General features: G+C 51.9%; 2 protein-coding genes across 3 annotated transcripts; one reads left to right on the top strand and one right to left on the bottom strand.

Annotated features, from left to right (window-relative positions):
- Nucleotides 1–278: 278 nt before the first annotated feature.
- On the top strand, nucleotides 279–7,860 carry RNF25 (ring finger protein 25; the record flags this gene model as incomplete). Of its 2 annotated transcripts, none has more annotated exons than XM_080689281.1 (10): nucleotides 279–368; nucleotides 2,764–2,838; nucleotides 3,086–3,188; nucleotides 3,280–3,347; nucleotides 3,430–3,499; nucleotides 6,007–6,078; nucleotides 6,177–6,320; nucleotides 6,636–6,728; nucleotides 6,973–7,107; nucleotides 7,288–7,860. In XM_080689281.1, 10 exons carry the CDS (start codon nucleotides 328–330, stop codon nucleotides 7,858–7,860), a joined length of 1,374 nt encoding a protein of 457 aa, XP_080545407.1. The 2 variants fall into 2 exon arrangements, with proteins under 2 accessions (XP_080545407.1, XP_080545406.1); XM_080689280.1 differs by having other exon boundaries at nucleotides 328–368; nucleotides 6,639–6,728.
- A 537-nt stretch (nucleotides 7,861–8,397) lies between these two features.
- BCS1L (BCS1 homolog, ubiquinol-cytochrome c reductase complex chaperone) lies at nucleotides 8,398–11,198 on the bottom strand (the record flags this gene model as incomplete). The annotated part of the gene is made up of 7 exons (XM_080689319.1): nucleotides 8,398–8,647; nucleotides 8,775–8,892; nucleotides 9,096–9,265; nucleotides 9,728–9,791; nucleotides 10,240–10,434; nucleotides 10,637–10,776; nucleotides 10,879–11,198. The coding sequence occupies 7 exons, from the start codon at nucleotides 11,196–11,198 to the stop codon at nucleotides 8,398–8,400; spliced, it is 1,257 nt and encodes a 418-aa protein (XP_080545445.1).
- Between the last annotated feature and the right edge of the window lie 2,198 nt (nucleotides 11,199–13,396).

Genomic DNA, 13,396 nt, shown 5'->3' on the forward strand with positions numbered 1-13,396 from the left:
TCCCTTCTGGCTGCCTGCACACTGCGTGGCTTGTAAGTTTTCTCCATCGCCTACTGCTGGTCTCTTTAGGCTCCCATTCTTACCAATTTTTCTTGCTAGAACTAGTCAGAAATTCGGACGACAACGGCTCTCAGAGGTGTGGGAGGGACGTGGACCGCCCATAGGCACTTCCTAGGGCACTTCCAAGCTGTCGCTCGGTTCTCAGGCCCCACTGAGGACCCGGAGTCTGCGGTTGCCTAGAAACGGCGCCAGCTCCCACCCCCCGTCAGTTTTCCCCTCCGACTTCCCCAAAAGCATTTCCGGTTCCGGCTGCCGGCCGGAGAAGACATGGCGGCGTCTGCGTCGGCAGCTGCAGGGGAGGAGGACTGGTAACTTTGGGTCATGGGCTTTGGCTGGTCGCCTGGATCTGGTGCGGGGAGCTCGTGGCGGCAGCAGACGGTCCGTACAGCGGGCATGTGGGATGGAACGAGGGATAAGGGATGGCAGAGACGCTGACACCTCTATCTAGGCGAGCTCTTGGACTGGGGATGGGAGGGTGGAGGAACGCTCATCTAAGTAAGAGGAGACTGGGTCCGCGCTTTCGGCGCCGGTTGGGGTCACGCCCTGTGGGCTTGTTACCCGCTCCGTCCCATCTCTCCAGAAGTGAATTTTCTCAGGGGCCTGGGGATGATGCTGGCTCATCACACCTCCCCACCTCCCGACGTCCTCTCGCTCGCGGTCCCCCAGTCCCTTGGATCACCCTATTTCCGCCTACGCTTTCCTTAACCTTTTCTCTCCCAGACAGCACTAATGAGGACTATTGTCAGAATAAAGCCTTCTACCCCACAAAAAGCCCTCCTAGTCCTTTTCTCAAACATTGTTAACAAGAGACCAGAATCTGTAAGGACTCTGAGATTTGGAAATATGATGAATGTGCGTTCATCCCACATTTTATTAGCTGTCCGATGCTGGCCAGGCCAACTACCTTCTGTTGAGTCAGTGTCTTCATATGTAAGAAAGTGGGTGTGGCATCTACCTCATAAAGTACTTGAGAGGACATAGATGTACCATACAGAAGCCTCATTTTTTAATAACTCTGAGGACCTGAGACTAGATGAGCTCTAAAGTAGTAAAGTGATTTGCCAGATGGCACACAGAAACTACTAGGAATCCAGGTTTATCAGACCCCAGATTTATATTCTCGGTACCATCATCACATCTTGTACCTCATACCCAGGATCCAAGTCACAGCTAGGATGGGCACAGCTATTGAAGGGACTACTGAGGCTACACCTCAGTGTTAATTAGTTCAGCCAGGACTGGCCTTTGGAAAGACCACCCAGAGCCAGGCATGTTGGTGCATGCCTGTAATCCCAGTACCTGGGAGACCGAGACAGGAGGGGTGTAGGTTCAAGGACAGCCTCAGCAGGTACTGACACTCATCAACCTAGTGAGACCCTGTTTCAAAATAAAAATAAAATAGGGCTGAGTGTGTAGCTCAGAGGTAGCATGCCTCTGGATTCAGTCCCCAGTACCAAAAAAATAAAAGACTGCCTAGACTGGTGGTTTTCAGTGTTGGGGGAACTTTAAGATTCCAGGGGCCATTACAGGTTGGCAGTGACTGCAGAAGCCTGTGGTACTCTGAATCTCCTCCTCCTGTCAACCAGAACTACTCATTATCTGAGATGTAAAGCTTGATATTTTTATAGTTTGAGGTGTTTGCCTAAGGCATAAGAGTAACAATAAGAGAACCTTTGATATAGATCATCCTAGGTCAGCCCTACGCTTAGTAAAAATGGAATCATATATAGGATGGCAAAGCATGCATCTTTCCACGTACCACCTGGGCGGAGCTGTGGACTCCAGCTGCACATCTTCAGTGGCATTGCAGTTTGCTTCTGTGCTTAAATGTGTGTTCTCTGGCTTACATCAGGACCTTCGAGCCTAACCTGGACAGGCTAATTTAGGTCAACCAGATGGCTAGGGCTGTAAATACATCCAGAATACTAATTACATCCTCTCTTTCCTTTTAAGTGAGAAGGTTATATACAAACAGGAAAAAAAGAGGACTTAGCCTAGTTACTGTGGCCCAGACATTATAAGGTACTTTACATAAACAAATCACTTTTAGTTCTCACAATACCTCTAGGGAATAGGTGGTATTATCTGTCTGCGTAGACAGGGTAATTGAGGCTTACAGAAATAAGTAACTATCCAAATCCCATAGCTGGTAAGAGATTGGTACCTATTACTGACTTCAAGGCTGATGACACTTCTACCATAACACAGCCTGTAAACCACCTAGACCTGTTCTGTTCAAATTGTTTGGTGTTGACAAGGCATATAGGCAGTAGCCAGGGCACTGGGCTCTTTGCTGTATAGTGTGTAGGAAAAAGGAAAAGTATTGTTAGCAACTTTCTTAGTAATGAATGGCCATATATTTGGGTCAGTGAGATGCCCACTAAGGGAAAATCAACTGTAGAATGAAACTTGATCAGAGTCGGGGAAACCTGGCTCTCGTCCCAGTTCTGCCCACGTTAAGCCTTAGTTAGTCATCTTTCTGGGAATTTGTTTCCTTATCTTTTGGCAGAAGTGATCTGTAAGATCTAATTTTTACGCATCTTACCTCGCCACTTGACAACATATTTCTCTCATTTTTAAGAGTTTAGCTAGCAAACGCATTTATGCAGAATGCCATTTTTCTCCAAAGCCATCCTTCATTGCCTTAGCAGGCGTCAGCAGGGAGAGTTGTAACGGTGAGTCAATCTCTCCCTGTCTCCCTAGGGTCCTTCCCTCTGAAGTTGAAGTGTTGGAGTCTATCTATCTGGATGAACTACAGGTGATTAAAGGAAATGGCAGGTATGTATTTGACTAGGGGCGGGCAGGAATTCTTAGTAATAGGTGGATTCTGTGCAGAATCTAATCTTGAGACACTGTGAGCCTTGATTCAGAGATAATGCTTCTCCTATGTAGGTAAAGGTTGTTCTGTTAATCTCAAGAGTCGAGTGCTCATCTTCTCTGCCAGCTTTAGGGTCTCGCCTCCCTCTCCCTAGCCCTTGAGGCTCTGCCCAGTTACATCCTGGGTCTCCTCTTCATCCGCCTGCAGATCTTCTCCCTGGGAGATCTTTATCACTCTGTACCCTGCCACTGCAGAAGACCAGGATTCTCAGTATGTCTGTTTCACTCTGGTGCTTCAGGTCCCCGTGCAGGTGAGGCTGCTACTATACAGCAGAAAAGGGAGGGAGGGAGAGTCCCTGAGGTAGATCACTTTAGCAGTAACCTGTTACTTTCCCCCACTAGTATCCCCAAGAGGTGCCACAGATCTCCATCCGAAACCCCCGAGGACTTTCAGATGAACAGATCCACAAGTAAGTTGGAAAGCTCAGCCCAGAGCTGTGCCTGGTGCAGGAAGGGGGCAGTCCTAATGTTAGCTCCACTCTGTTCTTCCAGGATCTCACAAGCACTGGGCCATGTGGCCAAAGCTGGGCTAGGCGCTGCCATGCTCTATGAACTCATCGAGGTAAGTCTCAAAATAATAATAAATATGGTTGGGGGTATAGCTTGAAGGTAAAAGGCCCCTGGGTTCCATTCCCAGTACCACAAAAACAAAAGCAAAAGAAAGAATTCCCACGCCTATAATTCCAGTGCTTGGGAGGCTAAGACAGGAGGATTGCAAGTTCAAAGCCAGCCTCAGCAACTTAGCAAGGCCCTGTTTCATCATACAAAATAAAATGAAAGAAACTAGGGGGGGCTTGGAAGTAGAACACCCTCCATACCAAAAAAAAAAAACAAACAAACAAGCAAACAAACTAAATCCCCAATACCAAAAAAACTCAAAAGACTATATATCCCCAAGTTGCCAATTCCAGTACCTTTACAGAAAAGTAATTTTCCTTTTCAGTTTGCATTTTTCTTCACATTCAGTGCATGTCCTGTTCTCATAGCATCAGCAACTATAAGTGGAAAAAGAAGCCTGGTGTGGTGGCACACACTTATAATCCCAGCATTTGGGAGGCTGAGAACGGAGGATTGTGGTTCGCGGACAGTCTCAGCTAATTATTGAGGCCCTCCCCGCAACTTAGACCCTGTTTCAAAATTAAGAATAAAAAATAGGGCAGGGGGTGTAGTTCGGAGGTCAAATGCTGCTGGGTTCCATTCTCCAGACCCGCAAAAAAAAAAAAAAAGTGGGAAAAGAGGGATCTTGCCTGGGTGGTATTAATCACATAATTTGTGACTTTACTCTGAGAGTTTATACCCTAGCTAAGGAAATAGGGACATGAAGCAACACACAGAACTACAAATTAACATACACAGACAACTTTAACTTTGTTTTTTAACAAAGTTAGGATTAAAAGCACATAGCCAGGTGTGGTGTGGCATTTCTCTAATCCCAGTACTTGGGAAGATATGACTCTAGCATTGGAGGTTTGAGGCCAGCCTCAGCACTTTAGCTGGACCCTCAGCAACTTAGTGAGACCCTGTTTCAAACTAAAAAATAAAAGGGCTCGGGGTGTAGCTCAGAGGTGAACCTGTGGGTTTAACTACCAGTATGAAAAAAAAAAAAAGAGGGGGATTAAAAGCACTTACTTAAGGTCAGTATTATTTTATTTTTATTTTTTATTTATTTTGCAGTACTGGAGATGGAACCCAGAGGCACTGTACCTCTGAGCTACACCCCCCAGCCCTATTTTTTTAAGTCTTTTTTTTTTTTCGGTACTGAAGATGGAACCCAGGGACTTGCTACCTCTGAGCTACACCTCCAGCCCTATTTTTTATTCTTTATTTTGAAACAGGGTCTCACTTAAGTAGCTGAGGCTGTCCATGAACTGCAGTCCTCCCATCTTAGCCTGCCAAATGCTGGGATTACAAGTGTGCACCACCACGCCCAGCTAAGTCTTTTTATTTTTGAAACAGAGTCTCAGTAAGTAGTGGAGGGCCTCACTAAGTAGCTGAGGCTGGCCACAAACCTGTGATCCTCCTCTCAAGTACTCCGACTCCCCAGTATTAATTACCAGCGTGCGCCACCACACCTTCCTCAGTAGTGTGTGTGTGTGTGTGTGTGTGTGTGTGTGTGTGTGAAGAGAATAGGTGTATTTTGGCTCACAGTATTGGTTTAAGTTCCAGTCCACGATCCCAGTACTTGGGAGGCTGAGACAGAAAGACTTCAGGTTCATGGTCAGCCTCAGCAACTTAGTGAGACCCATTTCATAAGAGAAGAATAAGCATGGTGGCGCACACTTGTAATCCCAGCATTTGGGAGGCGGAGATGGTTCGCGGACAGTCTCAGCTACTTAGTGAGGCCCTTTGCAACTCAGTGAGACCCTGTTTCAAAAAATAAAGAATAAAAAATAGGGGTGGGATGTAGCTCGGAGGTAAAGTGTCCCTGGGTTCCATCCCCGGTACTGCAAAAATAAACTAATTAATTAATTAATTAATAAAATGGGGCTTGGGGGGTGTAGCTCAGAGATAGAATGCCTCTGAGTTCAATCCCCAGTATCCCCAAAAAATAAAATTGAATTGATAAGACGCAAAACAGATCAATTGGGTGGAGACATGGAGAAGGACTGCTTGCCAGGAGAGCAAGTGGGCATGACCAGGACAGAAATGCGTAAACATGAGCCGGGAGTGGTGGCGCATGCTTGTAATCCCAGCATTTGGGAGGCTGAGACCTGGGGATCACGGTTCGCGGACAGCCTCAGCTACTTAGTGAGGCCCTCCTCAACTTAGTGAGACCCTGTTTCAAAATAAAGAATAAAAAATGGGGCAGGGAGTGTAGCTTGGAGGTCAAATGCCTCTGGGTTCCATCCCCAGACCCGCAAAAAAAAAAAAAAATTTTGTTGTTGTTGTTGCTATTGTGAAGGAAGGAAGGAAGGAAGGAAGGAAGGAAAGAAAGGCAGGCATAAACACAAAGGAACAAGCTGGCCAGTGAGTGTCGAGACCAAACGCTCCTGAGAGCAGCAAACAGACTTTGCTCACAGCCTTTGCCCTGCCCCTTTGCCATTGCTTTAGTGTCTTCTCTCCTCTCAGAAAGGAAAGGAAATTCTCACAGATAACAACATCCCCCATGGCCAGTGTGTCATCTGCCTCTATGGCTTCCAGGTAAGGGTCTCACCTGGGGCCTGGGAGGTGCTTGGGGCGGGCAGGTGTGGCCTCATGAGCAAGCGCTGACACCGCACCCCGCGCCGCGTCCCCTCCAGGAGAACGAGGCCTTCACCAAAACACCCTGCTACCACTATTTCCACTGCCACTGCCTTGCTCGGTACATCCAGCACATGGAGCAGGAACTGCAGGCACAAGGGCAGGAACAAGAACAGGAACGGCAGCACGCTGCCGCCAAACAGGTAGGCCGGCCGGCCCTGCCTTCTCAGCCAGCACCCTGACACCTGCACAACTCTTTCCATCCCTCCCCGTTAGTGGCTTTTTACCTTTTTAGGATCATAGATCCCTTTGGATGAAGTCTTACCTCTGTCTCGAAAAAAAGCCATCCCTTTGTATACTTAGATACTGCGTGCAATTTCTGGAAGCCCCCAGGCAGCCATTCATCCATCCCTTGCCAGCCCCATCTTATTGCCAAGAAAAGTATACCCGTGCTTTTCCTTCCCAGCTCTCTAGGCTGGCTGACAGGGAGCAGGGTGTGATTTCTCCTCTTATTTTAGAAGGCAGTTGGTGTGCAATGTCCAGTGTGCAGAGAGCCCCTCGTGTACGATCTTGCCTCACTGAAAGCAGCCCCTGAACCCCAGCAGCCCATGGTAAGATTTCCTTCTAATTTGAGCCAAAAATAAAGGCATTCTCCAAGGCAGTGGAATGTCTCCACTGAACGGGATCTTTGGAATTGGGCTTAACCTGCCTAAGACCTATCTACAAAGCCTCAGTTCCCACTTGGAGCCCAACACTACGGGACAAGACCAAGAACCTTATGCAGTTCTCCCAGCGCTGTCTTGGAAGAGCAGGGGTTCAAGTCTCTTGCCTTTTCCCGTTTATTCTTCCCTCCAGGAGCTGTACCGACCCAGTGCCGAGAGTTTACGCCAGCAGGAAGAGCGGAAGCGGCTCTACCAGAGGCAGCAGCAGCGGGGCGGCATCATTGACCTTGAGGCTGAGCGGAACCGGTACTTCATCAGCCTTCAGCAGGTGAGAGAAGGGCTTCCTGCCATCCCCCCCGAGGTGACCACCTTTCCTACAAATGTCACTCTGCTGTGGCCCTTAGGGGGCACTGTATTTTCCCTAGGAGGTTAGAGGCTGATGATAGGAGAGGGGCCTGCAGTTCCCTGTGTGAGGAACTGCATCTCCCTTGGGTTCTCTTCACCCTAGCCTCCTCCCCCGACGGAACCTGAGTCAGCCTTAGATGCCTCCAGAGGAGCCCACCCACCTAGTGCCCTTGAACAGTCCACCTCACCAGATGCCCAACCCACCCTGCCAACTCCTCTTCCTGTGGCCACCCAGTACGCGTGTGAGAAGATTCCAGGGACTGAGCCAAATCAACAGAAGTCGGGTGAGACCCAGAAAGCTATGCTAGACCCCCCCCGGCCCAGTCGAGGCCCCTGGCAACAACCCAGTCAGAAGCACTTGAAGGGAGGGGTGTGCTGTGCCCCCAAAGGTACAAGTGACTCCCAGGAACTGCCACCTCCCGAAAGGCCCCTTAAGGAGCCCATGGATCTAAAGCTGGAACCCCACAACCAAGGCACTGAAGGTCCTCCCCAAGAGAAGGGACCTAGCAGTTGGCAGGGCCCCCCGCCCCGCAGGACTCGGGACTGTGCCCGCTGGGAGCGCTCCAAAGGCCGGACACCAGGTTCTTCCTATCCCCGCCTGCCCCGGGGCCAGGGAGCTTGTCGGCCTGGTACTCGGAGGGAGCCCCTGGGCCTGGAATCTGAAGATGGCTCCTAGCAGTACTGTGGGGGGGACGGGGAATTGGGGGTGGGAAGGGACAATAAAGAGATTTGGCCTTGTCTGGCTTTCTTTGCTCAGTACCGCGCAGCCTGAGTTCCGGCTCTCTTCCTGAGTTCCTAGCAGGATTCCCGTGTGGCAGAGTAGTCCCCACCTTCATTCTTTAGTCTGTTCTCCTAAGAAATCAGGGTAAAGAGGATTTGACTCCTCTACTAGTACAGTAAGTTTCAGGGAAAACTAGCTGGAGGTGAACATTTGGGCAGAGTCCTTAGGAAGCACTGTAACACATACCCATGTTTCTTGCCTGGGTGCCCTTAGGGGAGGCCTACACCTTCCTGTTTACTTGAGTGTCTCCTCCCCCGTGTCTTCAGCCGTGCCCCATCATCTGTGTGTGTGTGGCCTGACTGGCCCTTGTGGGCATCTGTGACTGCAGCCTGCTCTCTCCTCTAGTACCAGCACAGCCAGGGAGGAAGGGAAGCCAGAGGCCTCGGTGTGGCAGGCGTTTATTGGTCTCAAGGAGAGCTGGGCACAGCGTGGTCAGCTCAGAGACTTGACGTTATGAATCGCCCCTTCAGGGTCATTTTTATAGAGCATGAAGTAGCCCTGCACCTGTGCAGGACTGATCTGGGTGGTAGCCTGAAGGACCTGTTCTGCAAAGGTTTCAGCCAAGGACGGTGCTTGCCCTGGATAGAACCTCTGGAACATCTGGGTCAGCTGCCAGTGTGAACAGTAGCCCACATATTCCTTCAGATCTACTCGCCCAGGGCGTATCAGGGCAGGGTCCAACCTAAGAAGAGAAGCAGAGTCACAAGCAACAGTCCTACTGGTGTTAAAAAAAAAAGTGGTTCCCTCAACATCCTGACTGTCCCGAGACATGGACAGAGTGGACTCTCGCCACACTCCTCCCTCCTCACCTGTCAACGTGGTTGGTGGTCATGAACACGATGCGTGCCTCCGTGGAAGCCACGCCATCCAAGGCATTGAGCAGTCCACTGAAGGTGAGGCGACCTAGACCTTGGTACTTCACAGGGTCTGGAGGAAGACGGGAGCGGGGGCGGCCAGAGCCTGCTTCAGATCAGCAGCCCCTGCACTCCCCAGTCCCGCACTGGCTGCTGCCTCTTACTGCCAGCGCAGGCAGCTTTCAGCCTTCTGGATTTCCGTCCTCTCCTGCTGCTATTTATGCCCCATGCACCTCACTGCTCACTTAGAACCACTCTCCCCAGCTCCTTACTCACTCTCTGTGGCCAAGTCTCTACTGAGAAAAGCGGCGTCCACGTCCTCCAGGAGCACCAGGCTCTGCTGTGGGGCCACGCTCAGCAGGTAGTTGAGGCGGTCGTCAGAGAGGCTGGAGTCTGTGAGACTCAGCAGGCAGATGCTATGCTCCAGTTCCCCAGCCAGGGCGGTGCTGTGGACAGTGGCACAGCAGGAGGTGGTGGCAAGCTGGGGATTCCTCCTTGGGCCCAACTACTACCTCCTCACAGTGCTGAGAGATGTGTCTCAGAGGCCTGATTCCTACCATCTACCTAATGTTCCGCATGTCTAGTGTTTGTCCTGGTCCCCAGATTCACTTCCCTCCAACCTCCGGCCCAGTTTTTCTGCAAAGGTTGTTTTTTTTTTTTTTGGTGATACTGGGGGTGGAACCCAGAGGCTTTCTACCTCCGGGCTATACTCCCAGACCTTTTTTATATTTTATTTGGAAACAGGGTCTCACTAAGTTGCTGAGAGCCTCACTAAGTAGCTGAGGCTGACTTCAAACCCACGTGATCCTCCTGTCTCAGCCTCCCAAGCGCGGGGATTACAAGTGTGCGCCACCACGCCCAGCTGCAAAGGTTGTTTTGCAAAGCCAAGACACGTTTTGACTACTTACATAAAACTGCTCTTTCCACAACCAGGGGGTCCGTAAAGAAGGTAGCCACGTCTGTAAGGAATGCCTAGGGATGGAGCCAGGATGAACAAGACCTGAAGTGAATTATGGACTCTGTCCCAGGTGTCCACATTCATTCCCAACCCTGCCCCCTACTGGCCTCATGACCTCGGAATGGGAAGAGATCACCCCCTCTGGCAAACTGGGCTAAAGATGGGGAGGCACTGGGGATTGAACCCAGGGATATCCTACCCCTGAGCCACACCTCTAGCCTGATTTTGTTATTTGGAAACAGGGTCCCACTAAGTTTCAGAGCGCCTTGCTAAGTTGCTGAGGCTGGCTTCGAACGTGTGATCTTCCTGTCTCAGCCTCCCAAGGACTAAGATTACTAGTGTGTGCCACCATGCCCAGCTCAGGCTGGAGCTTTTGATCATCCCATCTGGCCAGAGACCAGCCTATCGGCTTTTAACAACATAGTCAAAAACAGCCTAGCCTAGATCCTAGCCACTTCTCACCTCTGTCAGTGTACCACTTGGGGTTATCAATAAATTCTCGGATGTCTCTGATAATTCGGTCAGCCAGACCCTGCTGTAGAACCACGGAACTAAGAGGCCGGCGGCGGCGGGGATAACCGAAGGTGCGCCATTCAGAGCCCACGGCTGTGTACATCACCGTCTTCCCTTCTTCCTGTTGTAGGGCTAGCTCTCGAGCTGGGTAGGAGGGGAAGAAACAAAACTAACAGTTCTCTTTGCCCGTGGGTAGAGCGATGTCAAAATGGCTCCTTCGGACCCCAGCCTCTCAAGAACTCAGATCTTATTACCACTCCCCAAGCTGCTCTGCCTCTGATGTCCATCTGATATCCGTGTCCCCAACCCTGAAATCCCCTGTAAAGCCTGCCTGGCCGCCCCATACCTTCCTTCAGGATGTTGAAGAAAACTTTGCGGTCGGTACCCAGGGCTGTGAAGGTGACAGATTCCCAAGGGGTCCCCGTCTGCAAGTCTATCATCTGCATCTCTCGACTTCGTTCTACCCGGATCCACTTGCCCTGATACCTATATAAGAATGGCCAAAATGAACGAGTGAAGGAGAGTGGTCAAATCCACTGCCCTTAATTCTAGTCTAGTCTCAGAGCCCTCCCTGATGCCCAGTCTTACCAGATGAAGTGGTTTCCAGGGCTAGGGACAAATTCAAACTTGGTGGAGATGCGGCCACTTTCATGCTGAAGGTACGAAGTCTCAACACTGAGGTGCTGAGTATGAGTACTATGGCGGGTAAGCCAGCTAAGCAACCAGGCATAGCTCCTGTCTCGAGCAGGGACTTCCAGCGTGATCATGTAATGGCGCCTGAAAGCCAACAAGCCCAGCTGGGCACCCTTCCGGGCCAGGGCGAGGGCTGTGCCTACACCCACCAAGCCAAATCCAGCCCCAAAGTAGGGATTATCCTTCAGGGCCAGAACAAAGTCTGAAAGCGGCATCTTGAAAGGGAAACAGGCTTACGGGCATTGAGGCATTATCAAAACCTGGCAGTGGAGATGGGACAAAATACAGGTTTAGTTTAGAAACGGGCTCTGGACTCCATTATATGTCCCCAGCCCACCCTCCTTCCTCAGGCAGCGGCAGGAAGGGCAGCTCAGAACTGTAGGCTTCAATCTCTTCCTTTTGTGGGGCAGGGGCGGTGGTAGGATGCAAGTGGTGACACTCCAGTCCCTTCACCTACTTTGCCTTTCCTTGGCCTGCTCATACCTCAATTTCTTGGCAGAGGGCATGCTTAGAGATTCCCTCAAGCCCAAGCGAGCATGAAACAGGCTGCGTATCAGGAAAATGGATGGAGAAAATTGTTGTAATCCCCGGGTACAAGCTGAGATAAAAAGGGGCCCACTGGCTGGAGTCAGCAAGCATGGCTTTTCCATTGACCCGCCAGAGACCACATGCTTTACGAACAATGCCCTTCAAATATCCTCTCCCTCATATATCCAATTCCTAATGTCCTGTTCAGACCTTTATTACATCCCAGCCAAAATGTCTCTTTAGATTTTGGTTCTAGAAATGGTACTTTAATGGGTCCTCAGCTCTTGCATCACCAAACAGCTACACGGGCATCCATAACTCTGGTTATAAGGATCAGCTTTAATTCTCTCTCTCCCTACTCCCACTTTCAATGGCTGGCTCTCAGCAAACTCCTCAGTCCGGTACTCAAGACACACAACAGGTCACCCAACTACCTTTCATGGCTTAGCTCCTAATACTCCCCGTTCAACAAATACGCAGACACCTCCTACCTCCTTGCTCGTGTAGTTCTCTTGGTTCGGAATGCCCGTTCTTTATTCCCTGCATTCGCTCCCAATGAAATCCTGCCTATCTGCTACTTCCTCCACGGAGCATTCCCGAATTCAACCCAATAAGACGCGACTAAGTCTAACTGCAGATAATAAGACCCCAAGGGGCAGAGGGCCAAACAGTTTCTAGCACACCTTTCCTCCAACACCCCACCTCTGCCACCTTGCCCAGCCCCTGGCTCGCAGGCGGCGAACTGACAGCAGTGACCTGGGCTGAGGCTCAGAACTTGGGATCCAGAATTCCAAAGCATCTATGCATGGAAGGCCACAAATAGGGCTGTGCTCTTCCCAGTCCCTGTCAAAGACCCGAAGCCTTCCCGAACCCCCAATACAACCCACGCTCTCGCCTCCAGGCTCGGAGCACGGGGTCACTCCGCCCCTTACCGCCATGACTCTCTGGCCGCCCGTCTCGATGGTTTCGCCGCTGCGCTCCAGGGGGAAGCGCCGCCTGGCCCCGCCCCGGGGTCTCACCCACTTCCCGCCGCGCCCACCGGCAAGGCCGAGCCGCTCTGCCCGCCCCGCAGCCGGCCCAGTCCCTCCTGCGGCTTCAAGGATGAGGAGGACGGATCATAGAGAAGACCATAGAGTCCCCCTCGGCGCGACCAGAGCGGCCAGCAGGTGCCCGAGGCCCTAGAGCATGCTGGGCCGTGGGCGGGCGCACAAAGGCGCCCTGGGCGGCCGCTCCAGCCGCGGCCGACCATAGAGATGCGGCTCCCGCCCGCAGTGGGTCCGGAGCTCAGACCGCCGCTGCGGGGCGGGATCGCGGGAGTGCGCTTGGAGCCACCTGCAGGTAAAGTTTCTCGAGCCCCAGGATGGGAGTGGACCCGGGCGGGGGGAGCCCGCGGGAGGAGGTGAGAGGGACCGCGGGGCCCGGCGCGTCTCCGCGGCTGCTCGCGCCTCCGCCGCGTCGCGGTTCTGGACACCGCCCGAGTACCCGCTGCCTCCCCTCAGGACCGTAATCCCGAGGATGCCCCGTCCCAGGCCTGGCAGGTTGCCGGACGCCGTCCCCGCCCGCGGGCTTCCGTGATCCCGCGCCCGCCTGACGATGCAGACGCTGTCGCCGCCTCCACTTTACAGATAGGAACGCTGAGGCCCAGAGAAGCGTGGCCTCGCCTTGAGTCAGAGCCCAGGGCCGGGGAACCCGGCTGCCTAGGTCGGGCGCCTGGTTTCTCCAATTCTCCCCCCGCCCCGTAATTTGCTCTTCCTCATTGTCCCTGAAGGTAAGCAGATTTCTTCTCTCGTGCCTGCCCCGCTTCGCCTGCTCAAGGGTAAAAGGTACTTAATCTAGACAGCGCCCTTGTCTTTGCAGTCTCTCCGAGGCAGGGCTGGAATACTCC

This window comes from Muscardinus avellanarius (assembly GCF_963383645.1).
Source record: "Muscardinus avellanarius genome assembly, chromosome: 2".
NCBI lineage: Eukaryota > Metazoa > Chordata > Mammalia > Rodentia > Gliridae > Muscardinus > Muscardinus avellanarius.